This window comes from Lathamus discolor, chromosome 14 (genome assembly GCF_037157495.1).
Source record: "Lathamus discolor isolate bLatDis1 chromosome 14, bLatDis1.hap1, whole genome shotgun sequence".
Classification (NCBI taxonomy): Eukaryota; Metazoa; Chordata; class Aves; order Psittaciformes; family Psittacidae; genus Lathamus; species Lathamus discolor.
In genome coordinates this window covers 1,387,264-1,411,935 of record NC_088897.1, presented here as the reverse complement: position 1 = coordinate 1,411,935, position 24,672 = coordinate 1,387,264, and the positions used below count along the sequence as shown (strand labels likewise).

Genomic DNA, 24,672 nt, shown 5'->3' with positions numbered 1-24,672 from the left:
AAATCTTAGCAAGAATCGGGCAGACAACTGCCGCCCTAAGCTCAACACAGCACCGTGCTGAGGATACACAGGGCAGACAAAAGGGGGCTGTGATTCCACCTCCAAACACTACATTGACCCTGTGTCCCAACAGCACTTCCACATTTCCCAGATGGGGATGTACAAGGGAAAATTAAATAAAGCAGAGGCTAGAAAGCAGGATTTCACCAAAGGCCTGGAGCAGCTCTGCTCTGGAGCCAGGCTGAGAGAGCTGGGCTGGGGCAGCCTGGAGAAGAGAAGGCTCCTGAAGGGGAGACCTGAGAGCAGCTCCAGTGCCTAAAGGGGCTGCAGGAAACCTGGAGAGGGGCTTGGGACAAGGACCTGTAGGGACAGGCCAAGGGGAATGGCTTGAACCTGCCCGAGGGGAGACTGAGATGAGCTCTTAGGCAGAAGCTGTTCCCTGTGAGGGTGCTGAGGCGCTGGCACAGGGTGCCCAGAGAAGCTGTGGCTGCCCCATCCCTGGCAGTGCTCAAGGCCAGGTTGGACACAGGGGCTTGGAGCAAGCTGCTCCAGTGGAAGGGTCCCTGCCCGTGGCAGGGGTTGGAGCTGGGTGAGCTTTAAGGCTCCTTCCAACCCAAACCAGGCCGGGGTTCCATGATTCTATGAATCATTTTATCTGCAATTAAGAGCAAAAATTTGGATGGGAGACCGCCTGGGACTCCCGGGTGCTGTAGGTTTTTTTCCAATGATAATAATGATAAGGGAAATAACAAGGGAAGAGAATACAACCGCTCACCACCCGCCGGCTGATACCCAGCCCAACCGAGCAGTGATCCCACCCTTCCGGGTAACTGCCCCCAGTTTCTATACTGGCCATGCCGTGCTGTGGTATGGATACCTCTTTGGTCAGTTTGGGTCAGGTGTCCTGTCTCTGCTTCCCCCCGCCTTCCCCTCCTCCCTGGCAGAGCATGAGGCTCACAAAGTCCTTGGTCAGACCAAACATTACTGAGCAGGAACTAAAACCATCGGTGTTATCAGCACTGCTCCCAGGCTGAAAGTCAAAACCACAGCACTGCACCAGCTACTGAGAAGGAGAAAAGTGGCTGCTACTGCTGAACCCAGGACAAAATTACACATCCTTTCACAGCTAATTCTCAAGAGCTGCTGCATTTGATGTGGCTCCACCATTGCAGAAGTGGAACTGCTACACAGGATATTCTTAAAACTCAGAGGAAAATAAGGTGGGTGATGTTCTGCTTACATTCTTCAAATCACTTTCCCACCAGGCTGCCTTTCTGTAGCACCATAAGCTATTAAAAGCCCTTGCAGTACTGTCAAGGCACAGAAGTATCTTCCAGATTGGGAGCTCCAGATTCCTTTTGGTCATGGTGAGATAGATAATCCACACATTACCCACTCTAAGCACCATCTCTGCAAGAATCCAGATGGATGCCAAGAATAAGGCACTTCTTATAGCTATAGCATTTGCAACAGAAGTTAACATGCCTTGCATAAAAGTGTCCTGATTTTTGACTTGGATTGAACACATATGAGTCACTCAGCTGCATTCTTCTAAAAGCCTTGACCTGTACAGAAAATTCCCAACTTCTCTGTCACACACCCAACCTGCTTAGCAAAAAGGGCATTACAAAGACATAGACATGACAGGTTTTTCTTCATTGTTCAAAACCTTTAAGCTCTCAACGGAAAAAACACTACTACACCCATCATTTCCAAACACTCTGCAAAGAGTACCCCTCAGCTTAGGATACCACACACGTGGTGTCATCTCCTACCATCACCACGTGCTTTTGCTCAGGAGGGCCTTCACTCCTAAAATTTAGGACTCAGCATGAGGTTTGAATTGTCTTTCCTCAAAAGAAACCCAGTACATGGGGTGAAAAGAGCTGACACAGAGACTCCGGGGCTCCCTCCAAGCTGAGGAACAACAGGGGAGATGTTCTCCAGCACACAATGACAGGGCTTTATTGCCTGCATTCAGAGAGCAGAGTCGGCGTTGGCGTCTCTCCACTGTTCCTCCTGTAAAGAAAGGCTGCCTCCAAAGTCTCACCATTGCCACGTCTTCCCAAAACCTTTCTGCTAGAAAAGAACCTCATTTCTCCAACGGAAAATACTCAAAGACCTGGCTACCTGGGAACAGCAGCACTTGCAGCTGGGAAGAGCAATGCAGCATCAGAGTTCTTCCAACGAGCCAAAGGCAAAGGGAGCATGGAAGAACACTTCCAGCAAGTCCGCCCTTGCTCTGCTTTTGACCCAGAAACTTTTTAGGAGAAACTTGTGGTTTTCTATCCCCTGATTAATTGAAGTAACCACAGAAACAAACTGCGAGGTCTGCCCAGCTCTGCTGCTTGGCTCTGAACAAGCACTAATGCACACTGAGCTGCCGCAGCCACTCTCAGGGCTCCAGAGACTCCCAGGGGTCAGCTCCTTCTTGAGCCCAGAGGTAGAGCTCTTTCTGCTGAGCCTTTTCACGATTACACCTGTTCAGGCAGCACTTAGTTTAAGACATTAAAGAGCAGTCATTTGTTGAAGTGGGAAGTAAGACCTGGAGATAAAACCAGTGAACGTGAAACCCACAACCCAACCCAACCCATCCAGTGCCACAGACCAACTGCTCAGTAGCATTCTTAAAAACTAAACCAGCTCTAAACCTTTTCATTCTGCAGGAAAAAGCTGAGCAATATTCAAAGCATCAACCACAGGCATGGAATGAGTGATGTCGTGACACATGGAAAAGGCTGGAAATCACAGAGGCTCTGCATGTGGGCATGTCAGCATTTGGTAACTTCCCACTAAAACTTTCCTCAGGAGCTGTTCGTGTTCATGGCTCTGCTTCCAGGGACACAGGAAGAAGTTTCAACACTTGTACCCACCACTTCTGAGCAGACCCAAGAGGAAAAGGCTTCCCACAGGCTCAGACTGGGAGCAAGGAGGTGACAGCTATGAGAATGCCAGCAAAGAAGCCTTGTTGTAGGAAGTGTCACGCATGCCCTCAGACTCCTGCTCAACAGCTGCTTTGGAGATAGCTTCCATCAAAACATGACTAAAACAACGTCGAGGGCATTGAAACGAACATCTCTGATCTGACTGGTCTCATGTGGGATCAGGAAATGGGTAGGGTGCCCACAGGGTGGGTCCCCCGTGTGGGGACAGCAGCACATATTGCCAGCAACCTCCCAGAACACTGCCATGGGGTCCACCATGGGACAACCTTCTAGCTCTGACTCATCAGTGCACTTTGTGGCAGGGAGGAGAGACACTACCCAGCTGGGTCTGGGTAGTGCTATAGGGAATTATCAGGTCAATTCGTCTCTCCTAATGGCAGTCAGCTCTAACTGGGGGGCACATGGAGCAAACAGAAGGGCTCTAAGGACAACCGGGTACATACAAAGCCTTCCAGAAGCAGGCTGCTTGAATTAGGGAACACCATGTTTTACCACAGGGACAGAATACCAGTGTTCTTCTCTAAGGCAGAGAGTGAACCTGGTACAGAGCTCCCTCACCACAGAGATAAAGTGGAATATTGCTAGTTAAACAAATGAGCAGAATTCTCACTCATTCCGCGTTTCTCCTCGCAGCTTTCACCTTTTCCAGGATATGAGGTTTCACTTTGGCATAGATAAATGGTTTCACCTCATCCCAGGTAAGAGTCTTCTCATCCATATTGTCACAACATGGCTGTACTCAGAACCGAGCAGCCCCACTCAGCCCCACTAACAGGAGCATGAGAGAGCTCAAAACACAAGAGCAGAGATGCTTACCCCCTTTCCAACACAAGGTGCAACATCTTGGTGCCATTTTGCATCTCCCCTCTGTGCTGTACAACTTCTCTTGCTGATGACCAAGTGTTCAACCATCAGCACCACACACATCTTGCTCCCATTTCCACAGCCTGCCCCTGGGCACTGCCACCAGTACAGGGACACCAGGAAGGCCTTCATCTCCTCTGTTCCTCAGTGCCAAGCTTGTATGCGGCACATGAGCTGTACTTCTCTTCCCATACAGAGTTACTGTAGATTTCCAGGTCAAAACCACTACTAGCTAAGTGCCATTACCAGCCATGACAACCTCTGGCTGTTATCTGAGCCGGGAATGATGGATTACTCTTCTCATTAGAACTGTCAAAGAAGTGGTTTGCAAAGTGCTGGAGGCAAGTAATAAATAGTATCTACACAAACTGGTCTTCAGCTGACCAGACCCACAAGCTTCAGCTGTGCAGACATCAGTATTTACAGATCAGAAGCCAAGTTAGATCCTCCACCAGTTATTAACTATTTACCTTAAAACTAATTAACCATCCATTAGCTCTTTGTGAGCTCTTCTACAAGAAGGTACCCTCATGAAGTGACTCAGTGAATGCTTCTAACAGCTACAACTTCACACGATTAAGAAGAAAAGTTGTTCATGGGAGAGCCCCAGGCCAGAAATCAGAGGAGGCCACATCCCAGCTACATTTTATCTTCTTTCCCTGACAGTTATTTGGCCTTGCCTGCCCTTTCATTTCTGCCACACGGTGCTCACAGCAGAACGCTTCCCATGGTGCTCACAGCAGAACGCTTCCCCAGACACACGTTTTCTTACTTGCAATCAAAGCAGCTCTTCTATTTGCATTTTTTGCTAATAATCGGATAACTCAGTTAGGGGAATACAGTGATGCTCCACCTCTGTGGGGCCTGGGAGCTCAGTAACAGTGCTAAGAGATTGCAAGAAGCTGAAACCTACTAAGCAGGCGCTGACGGCACTCAAAGCAAGCTCAAGGTGTACGCTGCCTGTCATCCGGTGACACTTCTCCCCAGCAGACCCACAGGAACCGAAGCAGGATCAGTGGGCAGGTCAGCAAGGCCATGGGTACAGAAATACCACCACAAGGGAAGTGCCAGGGCCGTGCGCTCTCCTCTGAAGGCCTCCAAACGCAGTGCTGCCCGGCTGGAGCCTCTGCAGCCATCCTGCCTGAAACCGCAATAGTTCTCCCCATTCCCGCAGCCAAATGCAAACTAAACACCTCTCAAACCCCAAAGGGCTCAGGTTAGGGTGTTTCTGCTGCAACACCGTAGCTCGTCACCACTTTGCTTCCCCTCAGCATTCACAAGCAATGTGCAGGTTCTCCATTGCTGTTTAACTCCATTGGTACGTGCAGATACTCTGATACTCCTCTTTTGTCAGAGGAGTTCTCATTTATGCTTAATTCAGGCTGTGATGGGAGAACCCATGGTCCAACCTAACACCGGGATTGTAAGAAATAAGAGCCAAAAGAGATGGGGACATCATCTGGCCATCACCATCCGCCACAGCAGTCCTTAAACATGCTTGGAGGTTCTGCAGCTGCTTAAAGAGAAGCTTCCAGTCAAGTTCCCAGCCAAGCCCTACACAAGGTGGCCCCTGGACACATGACAGCTTTCCTCACACGGTACAGCCATGTTTCCATCCCAAATGCAGCTGCCGTCACTCCCTGCCATCCAGCACCCTTCTCCTGGGGGCAAAACCATTGGCAACGAGATCTCTCAATGTACCCGAAGTCCTCACTGAACAGCAAGCACCATGAGCCCACTCAGGAAGTGGGGAATGGAGCCAATACTTCCAGCACCCCCCAGACTCTAATGGGGACTCCTGTGAGAACCATAAGTTCAACACCCAGGACCATACAGGGGATGATTTCAACATCAAACTGAAGCCCCTGTTGGTCACACGCATCTGGCTCCCACCCACTGGATCCCCATCACTGAAGTGTTCAAGGTGATGCTGGACAGGGCTTTGAGCAACCTGCCCCCATGGCATCAGGGCTGGACTGGATGACTTTCGAAGGTCCTTTCCAACCCAAACCACGCTGTGAGCCCATGATTCTGGGGCGAAAGCCAAGCTGCTACATGGGGGGAGGCAAATCAAACACATGAAGAGACCGTTTGCATGAAGCACTACATATATTGAACAACAGACCCATTGGGGAAATGGAAACCCTTGAATGACGGTCACTACTCCTAATATACAAATAAAACCATTAACAGTAGCAGAGACCCTCCCATACTGGGAAATAAAGGAGAGCTTTGGCACCTTATTAAGCAACTCCAGATGAGATCTGTAAGTTTTACAAATCCATAGACTGAATACCTGATGCATCTGTGTCACTGATACTGGCATTGGAGTATATATTCCATCAGGTTACTTTGGTTTGATAGCCCCAAAGTCCGCTTTAGTCATCAAAGGTATTCAGATACTTGGGGGCACCACTGATTCAGATTATCAAGGGGAAATCAAGGTGATTTTGTTGACTAGTGGAGATCAAGATATCTTCATTCAGCCACGAAACCGTGTTGCCCAAATGTCAATTTTGCCTGTGCTGAAAACGCAAGTGAGTAAGGGGGAAGCCCCCCACAAAAGTATGGCTGGAGGGAACTGTGGATTTAGATCCACTGACCAATTGAATAGTGGAGCTATAGTTTGGGTCCACACACCCAACAGCCCACCCTAGCTGGCTGAAATTATTGCCACTGGAAAAGACAATGTGGCATTAGTGATTAAATCCAGACAAGAAAAACGGGACTCTGTCCCTGCAAATAAATGCTATTGGAGAGAATGCTATTACTATGGTTTAGTTTTGTGTTTTACAGACACTACAGATCCTAGCCATCTTCATACATGTCTTATGGCCACTTTGGGTGATGCCATTACCCCAGGAAGATATCTGAAAAGGACTGACATCTTGCTTGTGCGCTGGAAGTGGAAAAGAGGCACCAGACAAGATAATTACACCTGAGACGTGAATGACCTGAATGGACCTTGCTTTCGTAGCTAATTTGACATTTCCCCCAGGAGCACATCTGTGGACAACCAGTTTGTCAGGAAAATGCTACAAACCATTGTTTGTGTAACATCAAATGGAATAAGATGTAGTAACTATAGCCAATGCTAGTATTGCTGCTATCAAATGTAACCCTTTTAGTGCTTATAATCTGTGTGCTAATAGTACCGAGAATGTATACAACATGAGTAGCAGTAGTGAGAATAAAACTCTAGCATCCCTCAGTGTGCATAACAGTCGTTATGTTATTAACAATATGGAGCTGCTGTCTATGGTCCAGTCATGAGACATCATGTCTCATGTGTCTCCGTCACGATCAGGAATCAAAGGACTGAGTGTAACAGCTGACAGTTGATTCTCTCTCATGACTGAGAGACATAACAAAGTATATGGTTTTGTCAAAGTGTATTTGGTGAAGGATATCTGTTTGCGTTCCTCATGACTGCCAATGGAGCTGATCAGCCCTTGCCAGGCAGGCAGCCAGCTCTGGGCAGGCAGCGCGGCTCTGCCTGCACAGGCTGGAGCTGACAGCTCCGAGGCACTTGCTAGGAGGCAGACCCTGGCCACCCCGCTCTCTGCAGGGCTCCCAAGTAAGGGCAAATGGGCAGCAGCACCCTCTGTGGAGATCCATCATCTCCCTGGGTGCAGAGAAACCGCTATTGGCATCTACCCGCATGCAGCTGGTGCTGCACCCACGCGCCGAGCAGGACATGCAGCGCCGAGGGGCGGGCAGGCGGGCAGCAGCCCCTGGGAGCAAACCAGGGGAGCAGTAGGAGTGTGGTGGGCAGAGACCAGGCAGAGGGGGCTGGCACGACGTGTCCTGTCAGGAGAGTAGGCAGGAGCTACATGGTGACGGTGGGTGGTGTTGTGAACCATAAAACACTGGGATTTTCGGGGGAGCTTGCAGGAAAACAGGAGATACTTTCTGTCTGAGCATCTTCTCCTGAAACGAGCGTTGAGAAGTTTTGGAGCAACATTCTATGATTCAAGCACTTGATTATTGCAGCAATTTAAATGTTCAGCAGCATGCTGCTAACTGCCTTTAAAAAAAGGAACAGGATTCTATTCCAAACCTTCCCCCAGGAATATTTTTTGCCTTACTGCATTGCAACATCAGGCCACGCTCCTGTACACTATTTTCGAGTACTGGGTAAGTTATCAGTTTGGGTTTCCAAGCCAAGAGTGGAGATTCTCTCTATTTTCAGCATTCTCCTTGATTTGCTGCTCTTTGAGCGTGGAGGTTTCTGCCCCTCTTGGGGCAAATACACATGCCCCACAGACCCACTGCCACGCACTGGGGCAGCACAACTGGCCTGCACTATCCTACAGTCCGATTCTAGGTGTCTTTACTTGGTCATTATGCAGAAGTAAAAAGGTTGTAGGTATCTCACAAACTTCCAGCCACACTGTCATAGAATCACAGCATCAACAAGGCTGGAAAAGCCCTTTAAGCTCATCCAGTCCAACTGTTCCCCAGCACTGCCAAGTCTACCACTAACCCATGGCACTGAGGGCCTCATCTGCACAGTCCGTGAACACTTCCATGGACGGTGACTCCACTGAGGGATGTTGCAGAGATGCAACAGGCGCCCCATCCCAGCGGCGAGCCACCTACCCTGATATCAAACCCACTCTCCTGCTGGGCTTGCCCAGCAGGGTGCTGCTGACACCATCAGGGCTTTGCTCCCTGCACCTGCTCTCCCAGCACTGGGTACCCTGGCCGCCAGCCCTTCAGTCGCTCATCCAGATTCTCCCCCACGTCTTTATCAGTTGGGGCACATCGTTCTCAAACTGTGGACACCCCAACTGACAGCGGCACTAGCATCAGTTCACTCCAGAGGACAACAGAGCAGAACCAGGGACTCTGTGTTTCCGACTGTCACAGCCTGGACATGACACAACCCAATGGGTAAAAGCAGCCACTTCTAACAAACTCCAGCCTCGTCTAGCACAAAGTCTCCTGTGCTGAAGCCACAGCCTCTGCTCCTCGGCCTGTGACTGCTTACCAAACAAGCCCAGCCAACAGCACCCATGCCAGGCACCTGCCCTTCCTCCGCCAGCAGACCCTGCTCACCTCACTTCTTGCTGTGCTCCTGTTTCTCCACACTGTAAAACCTCTCAGGGTCCTTCAGCACTTGGATTTCCTGCTCCATCCTCCTGCTTGCTTCCACCACTTGCCTAAAATCTGCACTTTAATCAAATCCTTCTCCTCCCCTTCCTTCCACCTGGAACACAGCTGTGCACCCACATCTTCAACTACCAGTAAGTTAGCTATAGATTTGGACACTCCTCTCCCACCACAGCAGGAGCCCCTTGTTGCAGCAATGCCCACAGTATGATGCTGGGGACCCAGGAAATGACAGGACCTCTGGCCACCCTCCTCTACCTCCTGCCTGCGCCCCTGCCCTTCTCTGCTGGCTGTCCCCCTGCTTTTGGCATGCCTAGAAAGCACAAAGCCTTCCCCCTGCCACAGCATGCAGCAGCGCCAAAGTAATCCTGCAAAGCACCGTAACCGGATTTATGGCTTGCTCCTATCAGCCCTCCTAAACTCATTTCTGCAAATAACAGATTATCCCCCCGCGTCAACACTGAGACAATGGAGATTTAGCAAGAGAAGGCTGAGATCTAGCTGCAAAGCTGGGATTGCAGGAGGCCTGCTGGAGAGCATCATGCTGCACCCCCAGGAGCAGGTCAGAATGCAGACTCCCAGGTTCTGCTGTGTTGTCCTCTGGAGCAAACAGACTCAAGTGCTGCAGCCAGTCTGGGTGTGCACATTTGAGAACGATGTGCCCTAACCGGTAAAGATGTGGAGGAGAAATTGGGAGAGGGCTGGCAGCCAGGGTACCCAGTGCTCAGAGAGAAGTTTTACGGTGATGGGACCAGTTCCAAGATACTCCTCTCCTGCCTGTGCAAGCAGCACCCCCAGTCTCTCATGGTGCACCAGCCCCAAAGTGAGGGCACATCTCTCTGCTAGGAATTACAGAAACCACTCTCTAAATAACTCAAACCTTCTCCAGCAGATGGAGAGCCTGAACAAAGTCACCCGGGACCTGGGCCTAAAGCCACCACCTTGAGTCTGCACAGCTTATAATATGAAACTGGAGGTCAAGTGTACATGGAACTGAGCCCCCCATCCATCCTGGTGCAGAGCCATAATGGGACTGCTTCCAGATCTGAAATATTTATTGGGTCTTCTGAAGCCTGTGGAGATGGGCTGAGCTGACAGGCTGAAAGACACGACTTTGATTTGGAGATTTATATTCCCAGAGGCAATTTATTCAGCGAACAGCATCCATCACATAACACAGCGATGAGGGTGCAGGGAGGATGCAACACAGAGAGGAGGTGAATGGCAGAAGTCCTTCCCAACCACCCCAGAAAAAAACCCCAACAAAACCATTACTTCATTCCTCTCCAGCTGGCGACTTGCCACTCAAAGCCACCTCCCCTGGGAAGTGGCTCAGACGAAGGACTGAGGATGAACAGCCTGCCGCAAGTGCCAGGAGCAACAACAGATGCAGCAGCTCACCAGGAAGGACTTTAGGAACAGGTTTACCAAGACTGCAACTTAAATCAGAAGTAGCAGCAGCCAAGGAGGAACTCAGCCCCTTGGCCACTCTGAGCCCATCCAAGGCCCGACATGATGCTGCCCAACTTGGAGCTGCAAGCACAGGCAGGCAGGCAGGGGCTGTCACCTCACCGGCATGATGGCAAAGCCAGCCAGCTGCCCACCCACCAGGCACCAAAATAAGCCTAGGCAGCAGTGGCAGCATGGATCCAGGAACAGTCTGTGCAGCCGCAACAGAGATCAGCAGGAAGGGAGGCGATGGAAGAGAAGGGAGGAGCTCTCTGTGTGACATGGATCCAGCCCAGCACCTTCGCCCTGTGTCAGGCAGCTGGGTAGATCTAAGGTCTCACACAGACACCTGGACCTCACCTTCTTATGCAAGAACACGTGCAGGAGAGCATCAAGAGCTCACATCTGCCTTAGCACACAGTCATTTAAGAAACAGATTCCAGTAGGATTGCACCTGTGGAGTCTATCAGTGACCCTGAAAAAGCAGCGATGAATTCAGCCAGCAGACATTGTACATCCTTCTCTCCTTCCCCTTCTCCCTCCCTTCTTCCCTCCCTCCCTCTCTCCACTCAGTGCTCCAAGAGCAACTCCAACCACTGTTTATCTGTTTCCCAATTACCAGCCCAGCTCTGCCCTGATCTTCTGAAGCCCCACTCCAAGGTCCTCCAGCTGTGGGAGGGACTTGCCAGTGGTGCTTAAGGAGAAGCTACAACCTCACACCAAACTGAGCTGCACCACACAGAGCACATTTGCTTCCAGACAAGAATGAGAGGTCTGTGCCTTTCTTCTGATACCCTGGCGGGTGACTAGCCATCATCTTGTAGTGAAGGTTTCACATGATGCTACAGTGCACAAAGATCATTAATAAGGTGCTGTTCCTGGTGGGAGAAGCAGCCCCCCAGATCCTGCACAAATCTTCCCCCTGCAGAGAGCAACGTCTTGCCTTGACTGTCATCACAGGTATCATCCACTTACGTGCTGGGTTCAGCTCTAACAGTTACTTTAATCTTGCTAGTCGGGTTAAAAATCTTGCTAGTCGGGTTAAAGACAATAGAAAGGGCTTCTTCAAATACATAGCAAATAAAACTAAAACAAGAGGCAATATAGGCCCACTGCTGAACGAAGTGGGTACCCTGGAGACAGAGGATATAAAGAAGGCAGAGGTGCTGAATGCCTTCTTTGCCTCTGTCTTTACTCCTGCAGACTCTCCCCGAGGGCCCCGGATTTCTATAGCCCCAGAAGGAGTCAGGACAAAGGAGGAGTTTGCTTTGGTAGATGAGGATTGGGTTAGGGATCAGCTATGCAAACTGGACATCTGTAAATCGATGGGTCCGGATGGAATGCACCCACGGGTGCTGAGGGAGCTGGCGGAGGTCATTGCTAGGCCACTTTCCATCATCTTTGGTAAGTCGTGGGAAATGGGCGAGGTGCCTGAGGATTGGCGGATGGCAAAGGTCACACCAATCTATAAGAAGGGCAAGAAGGAGGACCCGGGTAATTATAGACCGGTCAGCCTTACCTCCATCCCTGGAAAGATGATGGAACAACTTATTCTTGACTCCATCACTAGGCATATCAAGGATGAGGGGGTCATTAAGAACAGCCAACATGGTTTTATGAGGGGGAAGTCATGTATGACCAACCTTATAGCCTTCTATGAGGAAGTGACTAGGTGGAGGGATGATGGTAGAGCGGTAGATGTGGTTTTTCTTGATTTCAGTAAGGCATTTGATACTGTCTCCCACAGCATCCTCATAGATAAGCTAAGGAAGTGTGGGCTTGACGATCAAGTAGTGAGGTGGATCGAGAACTGGTTGAAAGGAAGAAGGCAGAGAGTTGTGGTCAATGGCGCAGAATCTAGCTGGAGGTCTGTGACTAGTGGAGTTCCTCAGGGGTCGGTGCTGGGACCGGTGCTGTTTAATATTTTCATCAATGACCTGGATGAGGGAACTGAGTGCACCCTCAGCAAGTTTGCTGATGACACAAAACTGGGAGGAGTGGCTGACACACCAGAGGACTGTGCTGCCATTCAGCGAGACCTGGACAGGCTGGAGAGTTGGGCGGGGAGAAACTTGATGAAATTTAACAAGGGCAAGTGTAGAGTCTTGCATCTGGGGAAGAACAACCCCATGTACCAGTACAGGTTGGGGGTTGACCTGCTGGAAAGTAGTGAAGGGGAAAGGGACCTGGGGGTCCTGGTGGATAGGAGGATGACCATGAGCCAGCAATGTGCTCTTGTGGCCAAGAAGGCAAATGGCATCTTAGGGTGCATTAGAAAGGGAGTGGTTAGTAGGTCAAGAGAGGTTCTCCTCCCCCTCTACTCAGCCTTGGTGAGGCCGCATCTGGAATATTGCGTCCAGTTCTGGGCCCCTCTGTTCAAGAAGGACAGGGAATTGCTTGAAGGAGTCCAGCGCAGAGCCACAAAGATGATTAAGGGAGTGGAACATCTCCCTTATGAGGAGAGGCTGAGGGAGCTGGGTCTCTTTAGCTTGCAAAAGAGGAGACTGAGGGGTGACCTCATCAATGTTTACAAATATGTGAAGGGTAGGTGTCAGGATGATGGAGCTAGGCTTTTTTCAGTGATATCCAGTGATAGGACAAGGGGCAATGGGTGTAAACTGGAACATAGGAAGTTCCACGTTAACATCAGGAAGAACTTCTTTACTGTAAGAGTGACAGAGCACTGGAACAGGCTGCCCAGGGGGGTTGTGGAGTCTCCTACACTGGAGATATTCAAGGCCCGCCTGGACAAGTTCCTGTGTGATGTACTGTAGGTTACCCTGCTCTTGCAGGGGGGTTGGACTAGATGATCTTTTTAGGTCCCTTCCAACCCTTGGGATTCTGTGATTCTGTGATCTGTGATTTTTGTCCCTTAGTAGCTGGTGCAGCGCTGTGCTTTTGCAATTCCACAAGCGTACCTACCACTGAGCACCTGATCAGCCCCACCTGATACATCAGACCCAGCACCCCCCGGACACACCACCATAGTCCAAAACACTAAGCTGTAAATGAGGTGTGGGCTCTTATTTCGCTGCCCAAAGAGGTTTTGGCATTATAAACTGAATTTTCTATGATACCAAGGCAAGGCAACACCGTAAAACAAACCCATGAGGACTTTCAACGTCCTGGATGGTTCTGGAAGTCATGCCAATGTCACCGTATCCTGTTCACTGCAGATCTCAGACTTTTAAATAGATTATTATGCTTTTAGGCCACAAATGCCCTTTGCAGCCAGAGCTGGGGCTCAGCCCCGAGCAGTCCCTGTGCCAGTGCATGCCGTATGAGCCCAGCAGCCAGAGGCAAAGCAGTGACAGCTCTTCTCTGGAAACACCCAAACAGACACTGCAAAACCTTACAGTGCGAGAGCAGTCTAACAGAGCCTGAAGGATCATTGTCAGCAGTCTGAGACACATGAATTTCCTTGAGTAGATCCCCCATTTCCAGGCTTGGCCAAGTAAATTTTAGCTGAGGAGCAGCTGCCAGGAGGGGGGAGGATGAGACAATTTTGCAAGCACCGAGTTCTTCCAAGCAATTTTCAGTATCTATTGATTTGTCCCAGGGCTGGACGCAAGAAAACGTGTGCACAGCAACCTCCTGGGAGCTCCAGAAACAACTCACAGTCAGAGACAAGTGCCCTGGAAGGGACAGACTCTGGCCAGCCAGTAACAAAATGTCCTTCAAGACAAGGAAGGTCGGGACACAAGTGCACACTCAAAGGTGAGCTGCGCCATTCCTGGCCCAAGCAGGCGATGCTCAGCCTGTTCTCTGCTGCTTCTTCCCCATCCTCTCCGCAGGCAACCCGGGGCAAGACAATGGCCAACCAGCACAAAACCAGCCCTTTGCTCTTTTCATCCTCCGCCCTTCAGGAATTCCCTCCAGCAGCCTCTCCGGACCCTCACCACCTCTCAACACCAGGGAGTCACCAGCCATCCCTCCAACTCCCCATACAGGTCCGAGCCCTTCCTCACCCCAGCCATCAGCCACCTTGGCAACTGGTGGCTCTCCAGCTATGGCTACTGAAGACAAGGACTTCTTCCTGACTCCATCCACCCCACAAGTGGCCCATCCCCATGCAGCCATGTGCCCATGGGGACACGGAGCTCCCAGCTCACTCACTCTCATCGGGGTTAGGCGAGGCAAGGATGGCACTGTGCTTCCTCTTCACTTCCTCCACGTTCTCTGAAATCTTATCAATGAACCCTCGAATTTCTTCCACCTGTGGAGATGGGACAACCAGAGAGGTCTCCTGTGAGATACCTGCGCCTTTGGGAAGGGCAGGGATTATTAACCCCTATCCCAAAGCAACCGTGACGCATCTGAACCACAGCAAACATCCTCCTGGACAAGTATTTTCCAGCTGGATTCTCAAACTGTAGGACCACTGTGAAAACAGACCGTCCACATCACAGCAGCAGCTCTGCAGTCACAGCAATGTCATACAGACTGTGCCCTATATTCTTAGTGAGGCAATGAGAAACGTTTGGGGGTTATTTAAATTAGCATCAGATCGATGGATGCCCAGACACTGCACCTCCGCATGCAGAGCACTACTGAGGCTGCACAAGACAAGCTCAGTCCCCCATGGCTCTCTGCTCCAGGGGTTCAGAAGCCCAGTTTGACCCTCATCCCACAGGCCAGGGAGGCCACGTTTGCCAGCAAATCCCTGCCGGCATCTTCCCTGCACTTCTCAACCAGGAGACATGCCAGTACTGCTGAGAGGGGAACATCTTCTTGTGTCCTCTGCCTGCTAGGCTGCCCGCCTTCCAGCTCTGTCTTCTCCTTCGACTCACACCACAACTTTGCTCATTTTCCTCCATTTGCATATGAGATTTTTTTCATTCCCCACTTCATTGCCTGCACAGATACATTTTAACACCCCCTACACACATGCCATGCTAAGGGCGTGCTAAAAATCCGCATGCAGATCTTACAGCCACCCACATGCCAGAAGACTACCTCTTGTTTGGTAACGAGAGGCACAAAATTAAACCAATCCCATGCAGACACTGCTACTCTGCAGAGATGCCTCCAGGAGCAGTCTGGGAGCTGGTCAGCTTTAGCAGCAGGCTGGAGGCTGGACAGCACAAGGCTCCCGGGCTCCACTGCCCCACTGGTGTCTGGAAGAGCCCGTGGAGCAGCAAAGCATCCACAGGGCCAGGTAAGCCCAAGACAGCCTCAGGTCTGCGCGGAAGCCTGATTCCTGCTAACTGGCACGCTGAGTGTAACCCCCGAGGACCCCCAGCATCAGCTGAGCAGCATCAGCCAGGGCAGGGACCCCTCCCCACCTCTACTGCTGCTCCCTGCTGGCAGTGGGAGCCTGGACCACGGCCCCGCAACCTCCCCCAGTGCTAACAGAAAGGTCTGAGCTCCCTTCAGAGCTACGCTGGAGAAAAAATAAACCCTCTCACCTGCTCGAAGAACTCATCCATGAAGCGGTCCCGGTCCACGCTGACGGTGACTTCATCATCATCATCACTGTCCTTCGCCTGCAACGACACGGAGAGAGGCATCAACAAGTGCTTCCTGCCAAGTTTGCAACTCCATTGCATGAGCCCCTCAGGGGCACCTTCCCCTTCTCCTCTGCTCACTTGCTCCCAGGAGCTGGGGCAAATGCCAGCCACAGCATGGGACACCCCAGGCACCAGAGCACTTACAGACACCAAGAAAGCAGCGGATGGCCAGCTCCGTCAATAAAGACACAATGCAAAACACCACTGCTGGTGACACCCATGCATTTACAGAGCTGGGTAACGTTATGAGCTATCCTTGTCTGTGCATGAGCACAAGGCCTCTGCAAACAGCAGTGCTGGGAAACACAACGAATGCTGCAATGGAAGAATGTGAAGGATGCTGCAATGGAAGAATGTGAAGGATGCTGCAAGGAGAAAGCACGAGGGATGTTGCAGAGTGCAGAAGAGGTGGGAGAGAACAGAGAACTAGTAAAGCCACAGCAGGCAAATGAGGGGTTGTCTGCTGAAGCATGCGTGTCATTGTCACCAGAAATGAAAACACCTCCTGTCCCAGCAAGGCAGAGGACACAAGCTCACAGGGGAAAGAAAAATTACAGTCCTCTGTATAAGGTGACATTTAAAAGAGTATTATCCAAAACACATACATGATGGAGGGAAAGGGAAAATTAATGGGGTGGAAAAGTTTCCCTTTACTCCACCTTCACTAGAGAAGGAACCAGTGGAATGGAGAAGATTCAAGACAGAGAACTGTCTCTGCTCATCTCACACCACGTTTTGCAGCTGGTTACACGTCACCCTGGAGCCCCTCCACTCTCTGCAGAGAGCTCGTCAGTGTGGTCTCCAGAGAGATGCCGCTCACCTTGAGATAAGTCAGATGAAATAGCTATCCTTCCCCTTTAAACTGTCTTTTCAACTTAGGGTGACTGGTCAGCTTTCAGCCTTACCACTGCTCATGGCACCCTTCGGTAACCACTAAGTGAAACGCCTAACCAAAGATACCAAGACTAGAGAGCTACCACAATTCCAGTGAAAACTTCCCCCTGACAAGCATTAGCAGGAGCGGCGCTGCCCTCACCCCACCGCTCTGTGAACACAAAGAAACCAGGATTTGTCCATTTTGACCACAACCAGGCCCCCACAGCAGGGTCAGCAGGCAGGAGCTGCCTGCCCAGTCAGGCAGGGACATGGCAGAAGCCACCAGCCCGGAAAAGGGTTGGTGCATTTAGATTTTGATGGACCTCAGCAGCATTAACCTGAGGTCTTGAGTGAAAGACAACTTCGACTGAGTGAACGACACCCACAGTGTCTGTCACTGGGGCTGGAGCAGCTGCGGTGTCTTTCACTGTGGTTGGAGTGGCTGCAGTGCCTGTTGCTGGGGTTTGAGTAGCTGTGCTGTCTGGTGCTTTGCCATCAGATCCAGAGACATCTTTCTCCTGCTCCTCACAGAGCAGGGCTCTGTAGGCAGGGGCCAAACCCCACGACGCTGCGGCGAGTTGCCCATCGCTGGCATTGCCAGGACGACAGCACAACTTGTCTAAGTGCCCTGCTCATTTGAAGGCAGCCGGCCCCTGGGGCACAGCAGCGTGCTGATGCACCAGCGTGGGGATGGCTATGTAGGGCAGGACGTGGCACTGCCCCACTGTGCACAGCACGAGGAGCACAAAAACCCGGCTGGGAGCCCTGCAAAGAGGAAATGACAGAGATGGAGCCGGCTGCTCGGGAGGGCACGTGTCACCCCGGGCACCATCTGTCCAACCCACGTCACTGGGAACACCCTCCATGCCACTGCCGCCTCCAGCACACAGCGTCAGGCTGGTCACGGGGCCCCACCACCCCTGAGCAGGAGAGCAGCAGCATCGGCTGAGGGGCTGAGCAGGACTTGAGGGGGAGGAGATGCCACCCGGCTGCAGGCACTGAAGGATCACCTGCTCCCAGCATCTCCGTCCATCCCGCAGCTCAGCCCAGGCACACTGCCAGCCCTCACAGGCATTCTCACCCTGGCTTGAAGTGTTTTCGCATACACTGCTGCCAAAGCAGAAACAAAATCAGAATACCCCTCCTAAGGACACCTAAAATGTCCACTCAGCCGACAGTGTTTTGGCTTCCTGCATCCCAGCTGCGAGCATCCCAGGTTTTCAAAGCCACACGGAAAGCTCCAATCTAGGTCAAAGCTACCCTCTGGTGCTGCTTAACACAAGCAGCAAATAATTCACAGCCTTCAAAAGCCCAGGCTTGCTTGCCAGTGACAGGCAAGCAGCCTGCAGTCCCAATGCCACATAAGCACACAAGGCGCATCATCTTCCCAGTGCTCCCCAGCTGCCGAAATGGCCATCCTCCATCTCTGTATCCCCCATCTCCGCATCCTCTGTCTCTGCATTCCCCACCTCTGCATCCGCCAGGCGCACACGTTGCAATCTCAGGCAGCAAGAGCTGCACCAAGACTCCTTTAAAGAGGAGAGGAAACAGCCACAGCAAAAAGCTGCAAGTCTAAGCACCTCTCTAGAGCCTGCCTCTAAAACCGGCTTACAGCAGGTAACAAGCCCTGCAGCTCTGGTGGGTCACTGGTGTTGCCCGCTTTGATATAGGCACCGCATGGCAGTGCTGATCACCCCCACTTCATGGGTACTGGGGATGGGTGTTCTGCCACCAGCATGGCCAGAGCAGAAGAGCAAGAGGGGTTTGATCAACAGGGCCTAGAGCAACCCTGCTGCAGTGGAAGGTGTGTGAGCCCATGGCAGGGGGCTGGAACTGGATGAGCTTCAAGGTGCCTTCCAGCCCAAACCAGGCTGGGGTTCTATGACACCCACTCCTGCCTCAGGCACTCTCAGGCAGCACCAGGAACTCAGGGTCTCTGGGCTTTCACCCCACACACAGCGCAGGTGAGGATAACCCTTCTTTTGCAGGGTTTACTTCTCGAGGCCGCAGGGGCCAGGCAGCAGCGGCCAGGCAGCAGCAGGCAGCACGGGCAGCAGCAGGCAGCACGGGCAGCACAGGCAGCACAGGCAGCAGCGGGCAGCACAAGGCAGCACAGGCAGCAGCAGGCAGCACAGGCAGCACGGGCAGCAGCAGGCAGCACGGGCAGCAGCAGGCAGCACAGGCAGCACGGGTAGCACAGGCAGCAGCAGGCAGCACTGGCAGCAGGGGCAGCAGCAGCAGGCAGCACTGGCAGCAGGGGCAGCAGCAGGCAGCACAGCAGCACGGGCAGCAGCAGGCAGCACGGGCGGGATGCCAGGCTCGGGGAGCCACTGCCTCCCTGGTGCCTCCGGGGCTGCAGAGCACAGGGCGGGGGATGGGGAGGGCAGGTCAGAGCTCCTCCAGCCTCTGCCAGGGCCTCGCAGGGTTAAAGGTGTTCTTCCACAGGGGCTGAAATCCCGAGAGGAGGCCGAGCACTGCCGTAGCCTCCTCCACCCGCCCCGCAGAACAGGCCAGTGAACGGGAAGATGGTCCAGAGCCAGGGGTTTCCCGCGGGCTTTGCAACAAGTACACTGCTAATAAATTACTTATTGAGCAGGTTCCATCCCTCTGGTTCAAACCAGCCCCATTGCCTCTGCAGGCGCTTCCTGGAAGACAGCAGAGAACACATACCAACTGAACAGACTCAGAGCCTGCTCTCTGCCAAAAAGCAGGAGGCGACAGGCAGGGCGGGCTGCAGCAGGGCGCAGTGAGCTCGCTATTAGCTCAGCAATGGCTGTGCAGGCTTTAGCTCCTGCCCTCTTCTGTTAGCGCTGCAGACGAATGTGACTGCGTCCAGATCCATCTGCGGAGCGGGTACAGGCAGCAGAGCTGCGCCAGGGCAGAGGAGCAATGGGCTCAGCCACTGAGCAGCCATTCTGTGGACTTGGCAGTGCTGCTGGATTAGCAGTTGGACTCTGTGATCCTAAAGGTCTTTTCCAAACGGAATAATTCTATGATTCTGTGATCCTAATAACCACCAAAGCAGCCCATGCCTCCCACTAACAACTTCCTGATGAACAAAAGTTCAAGGCACAACTGACTTCAGCGTTCAGCAACACCTGCATGAGCCAGCAGGCATTTCCAATTCCCAACACCAGCAGTGCAAGGGAGCGCAAGACTTCCAAGAGTTTTGTCCTTAGGTGTTGGCTTTCACTGCTGCACAATTACGCTCCTGCCCTCTGGCTTGAGCCCAGCCCTTTTGTCAGAGCCATGGTCAGCGCTTCAGCTCCGTTTCAGAAGCAGGCAGGTAAAATTCCACTGAACTATTAAGAACAAGCGACAGAGGTGAAAGACTGCAGAGGGCAAGGCTGAGCTCACTGACCTCCTCCCATCGCTCCAGAACATGGACCGTGATCTCCTGGAAAGACATCATTACCTGACAGACAACACTTTACAGATGTGCTGTCGTGGCTAAAGGACGATCTGGGTGAACACCAGCACGCAGACTTGTAACTCACCTGAAACTCATCCTAACACCCTTCTGACCGCGGCACCAGCCTTGCGACGGCTTCTGCGCACACCAGAGCTCCACGTGGGTAGCCGAAGCAGCGGCAGCCACAACGCTCTCCTCTCCTCTGTCACGTATTCACAAGGGTCAGTACTCAAGAGAGGTTTTTGCCAGGATCACCACCGTGCTTTCGTATCTACCAAGCACTCTATAATTGACCACCAAGCCCTGATGATGCCCAGCGGTGACCACGAGGTCTGTACCGTACTTCCCACTAACTGGAAGCTGCTGGCAAAAGGAGAAGGAACGCCTTGGGCAGAGGAGGAAGCAGGTGGCACCAGAGACCACATGGCCCTTGTCACCAGGAGAGGACCAACACGTGAAAATCATGGTAGCTCACAAAACAGTTCTCCTCCAAACCAGGCTGCACTGCATAGGCACTTATGGAACATGGTGGTTTTGAAGGGATCTTCAGAGATCCACCATTCCATCCCTCCTGCCATCGGAGGGGACGTCCTCCACTAAACCAAGCTGCTCAAATGGCTGTGTATGCTTCAGTGGGAATGAGATTTCCTTGGTGCTCTTGCCTAGGCCATATAGAGGAGCCTCAGCACCATGCAGGTGAGGCACCAACCCTCCCAGAAGGCACATCTAGAAAAACGAAATGAACAGTCGTTTCACACACCCCACACTGGGAGTCTGAGAGGACTTGATGGAAAACCCGAGAGCAATGGCAGGTGAAAAGGAAGGCTTAAAACAAGAAAATCCACAGTAAACATCACAGCAGAAGTACTGCACAATGGGAGACCTCCTGTGGCCGCTCAGGACTTCAAGGGGGCTTAGAGGAAAGATGGAGAGTTTTGTCCAGCACGTGCAGGGAAGGGACAAGGGGCAATGGGTTTAAACTGGACGAGGATGGGGTGAGGTTGGACATAGGGGAGAAACATGGTACCATGAGGGTGCTGAGGCGCTGGCACAGGGTGCCCAGAGAAGCTGTGGCTGCCCCATCCCTGGCAGTGCTCAAGGCCAGGTTGGACACAGGGGCTTGGAGCAAGCTGCTCCAGTGGAAGGGGTCCCTGCCCGTGGCAGGGGTTGGAACTGGTCATCTCTGAAGGTTCCTTCCAACACAAACCATCCTTTGAGCCCCTGACACACCACACCCCACAGCCTATCCTCTGCTTGCAGCCACCAGTCTGCTCCCCCATTTTGGGGGGCAAGGCAGCGCCCCTGTTTCAGACACCAGCCCTCCTATTAGCTTCCGAAGGCAGAGGCACAGCCCTGCAGCGCACCAGGCCTGCCCTCTCCCCCTGCCTTCCAGCCCAGCAGAACTTTCTGCTCCTTGTGCTTCCAAAGTCGCCTCCTTTCAAATTTCCAGGGACGGTCCCGCTGGCTCTGTGCCTGCTCTGCTCCTGACACAGCACCGGTCTCCCGCAGCGTCCTTTCCTGCCTGCCTCCCCCTCCATGATCTCCTCCAAGGATAACCCCGCAGGCGCCGCGGTCCAAGGACATCCAGCCATCCCCTGCTGTTTGTTCCGGTCACCCCACAGCCGCCTGGAGCCTGGGCATCGCTGCACACTCCATCTTCCCGGATCTTCCACTTGGGCTCGCTCTCCTCCTCTTTGCTAATCCACGTAATTTTCTGGAAGCAGCAATTTATCACAGTACTTAGCCTAATGAGCCTGACTGTACATGTTCTGCCTGTAGTGATCACTTTGCATATTTCCTGAGAAATCTTGTTAACGGGGAGACAAACAGCACAACAAATGTTTGTACAGCTCCCGAGCAGCCTGCACAGAGACACCTGCAATTGAACCAGTGGGTACTGCCCTGAACCCCTTTGGCTCGAGCCCTTTTAGACATCCAGCACTCAGCCAACACACACGGCTTCTGAACCCAACCTCTCCATCACTCCCTGGCGTCCCCAGCCCGGCACCAGGTCTCGGGAGGCAACGAGTGCTTCTGCATCCAGGTTGACTTCAGTGTGAGCACCAAGCCCCCACCGCACCAGACCTGGAGCTCCCCAGCAGACACCAGGGACCCCGTAACTGCTGGGGAGCAGAGAAACATCTCAGGCAAAAAGCACCAAGGCAGCTGTTGCAGACTCACTGCACATCACCCCTGCTACCTCCCACCACAGGAGCATGGAATCAACCAGGCTGGAAAAGCCCTTTAAGCTCATCCGGTCCAAGCATTCCCAGCACTGCCAAGGCCACCCCTGCCCCATGGCACTGAGGCCTCGTCTCCACGGTGTGTGAGCCCTTGCAGGGCCGGTGCCTGCAGCCCTGCCCTGGGCAGCCTGTTCCAATGCCTGAGCACCCTCTGGGGCAGGAATTGTTCCTCAGCTCCATCTAAACCTGCCCTGGTGCAGCTTGAGGCCGGTTCCTCTTGTCCCATCCCTTGTTCCTTGGGAGCAGAGCCCAGCCCCTCCTGGCTCCATCCTCCTGTCAGGCACTTGTAGGGAGCCATCAGGTCCCCCCTGAGCCTTCTCTTCTCCATCTGAATCCCCAGGTCCGTCGCCCATGCCCGGCTGACAGGCCCAGCAGACCCCAGGAGCAAGGTCTCACTGTGTCTCACCCCATCCCTCTATCCATGAGCACGGGGGAGCCAGTGAAGCAGCTCCCCTGTCCCAGAGAAACACGCTCATGGCACGGACACGGTCGGGCCAGGCTCGGGCCAGTGGTCAGAGCCTTCCCCAGCAGTTTTGTTCCTTTCAGCCCCCGAAAATCAGCTTTTCGGTATCACAGTGACGGCAAAGCAGAGCTGGTCCGGGCGGCGTGCGGGCTGCGGGCACACGACATGGAGCCCCCGGCCATCACGCACCAGCTGAACTCCTTACGTGACCCTTTATGAGCTTGAGAACACACCAGGCAACCAAGAGGGTTAAAAGAGGAAAGAAGACAGCAGTTAAATAAGCAAACGTGTCTGTCTCTGGAGGTCAGCAGGGACTTGTGCCCCGCAGGGTGGCTCTGGCAAAGCCCCACTGCCCAGATGGAGATCAAGGAGACTTGACTCCTGCTGCAAAGAGCAACCCTGCTCCACTTCACATCTGTGCCCCCCAGGACAGGAATCATCGGCGGGGATTCTTGACAGCAGGGGATGGAGCAAGCTCTGGCTGCGAGTCCTCCGCGCCCACGCTGCAGATCTCAGCTCCTGCAGGAGGGAAGAGGGGGGATCCACAGAGCCGGACCTGGAGCCAACCTTGCTTCCTGCACCCTCCTGTTTTTAACACACACCTCCCCACAGCTCCCACGGGCAGGAGGCAGCGCTTTAACCGGGAACGTGGAGGCAGGAGTGGGGATGGGGTCAGTCACTGGGAGGAACAGCACAGCACACAGACATGGACGCTGCTGGAGAAAGGCCCTTGGAAACGGCCAGCACAGAGAACGGGCACCGGAGGAAAGGGGCCCAGGAGACCACTCGGAAGCTGGAGACGTGCACCAGTGGCTCTGGGTTTGTGCTCATGCCTCTCCTGTCGGCGTGGGCAGGGAACCAGCTCCCCACTCCAAAGGTAGGTATGATGAGAAACAGAAGGTAGACATGAAATAAAGAGCAACTCTTCAAATCCCAGAGGGACTGCTCTCAGACAACACTCACTTGAGCAAGGCAAGTCCCCAGACCCAAATGGAAGGTGACCAGGAACGTGACCATCACTTGCCACGCTTGCTTTGTGGCAAGCAACTGCTAAGGCTTCAGTCCTACAAATACTTCTGCAGCCACCCAGTCTTAGGCAGACGACCGGTCCCACCACACAGGGTCTGTGCTGGGGACCCAAGGGCTGCCTCCAGGCCAAGCTGTCCTTGTTCTCCTGTCACCTCTGTGGGGAAGGTCCTCCTCACACCAGGGGAGCTTCCGGCACCACCGAAACCCACCAGGCCTGGACACTGGCCTTGCCAAACCTCTCCCTACAGCACCCAAACCCACAATGTGGGCAGTGTCCATCTCCAGGAACACTTCCACCATGCAACTGCAAGATAAAACATCAGCTGAGCACTGTCTGGTGGGGAATGGGGAGAGGATCTGCCAACTCATAACTGGTCTTTCCCCACCCAAGCAGAGCCTGCAGCAGTCACCAGAACTCGAGCACTATTGGTAACTGTGCTCGCTGGCTGTGTGAACTGCTGGCAGCAGAGCCCATCGTCCCGAAATCACCAGCCACGTGTTTCTAACAACCAGCAACACCGAGCGCGTGGAGCTCCTCGAGCGACAGCAACCCTGACCCAAACCATCCAGGTCCACCCAGCCACCGAGCCCCATAGCCCTGCAGCACCCATGTTCCCTCGAAACCCCCTGTCCTGGCCCAGGCAGACACCTCGCAGCAGCCTGCAGCACTTTGGCATCCTCTCCCCTCAGCACTGGGGAGCAAGCACAAGGAATTGAGTGTTGCTGGAAACAGGGCACTCTGGAACCAGGAACTGCCAAATGCCAC

General features: G+C 53.0%; 1 protein-coding gene across 3 annotated transcripts in view; it reads right to left on the bottom strand.

Annotated features, from left to right (window-relative positions):
- Positions 1-24,672, bottom strand: part of STX1A (syntaxin 1A) — a 61,124-nt gene that overhangs the window by 32,769 nt on the left and 3,683 nt on the right. For 2 of the 3 annotated variants that reach the window (XM_065695148.1, XM_065695146.1), the window contains exons 2-3: positions 15,782-15,859; positions 14,490-14,589 (exon numbers count right to left, since the gene is read on the bottom strand). In XM_065695148.1, coding sequence (XP_065551220.1) covers positions 14,490-14,589; positions 15,782-15,859 — 178 coding nt within the window. Of the gene's footprint in view, positions 1-14,489; positions 14,590-15,781; positions 15,860-16,027; positions 16,598-24,672 lie in introns of those variants that run through there. The other variant, XM_065695147.1, reaches the window with a different exon arrangement.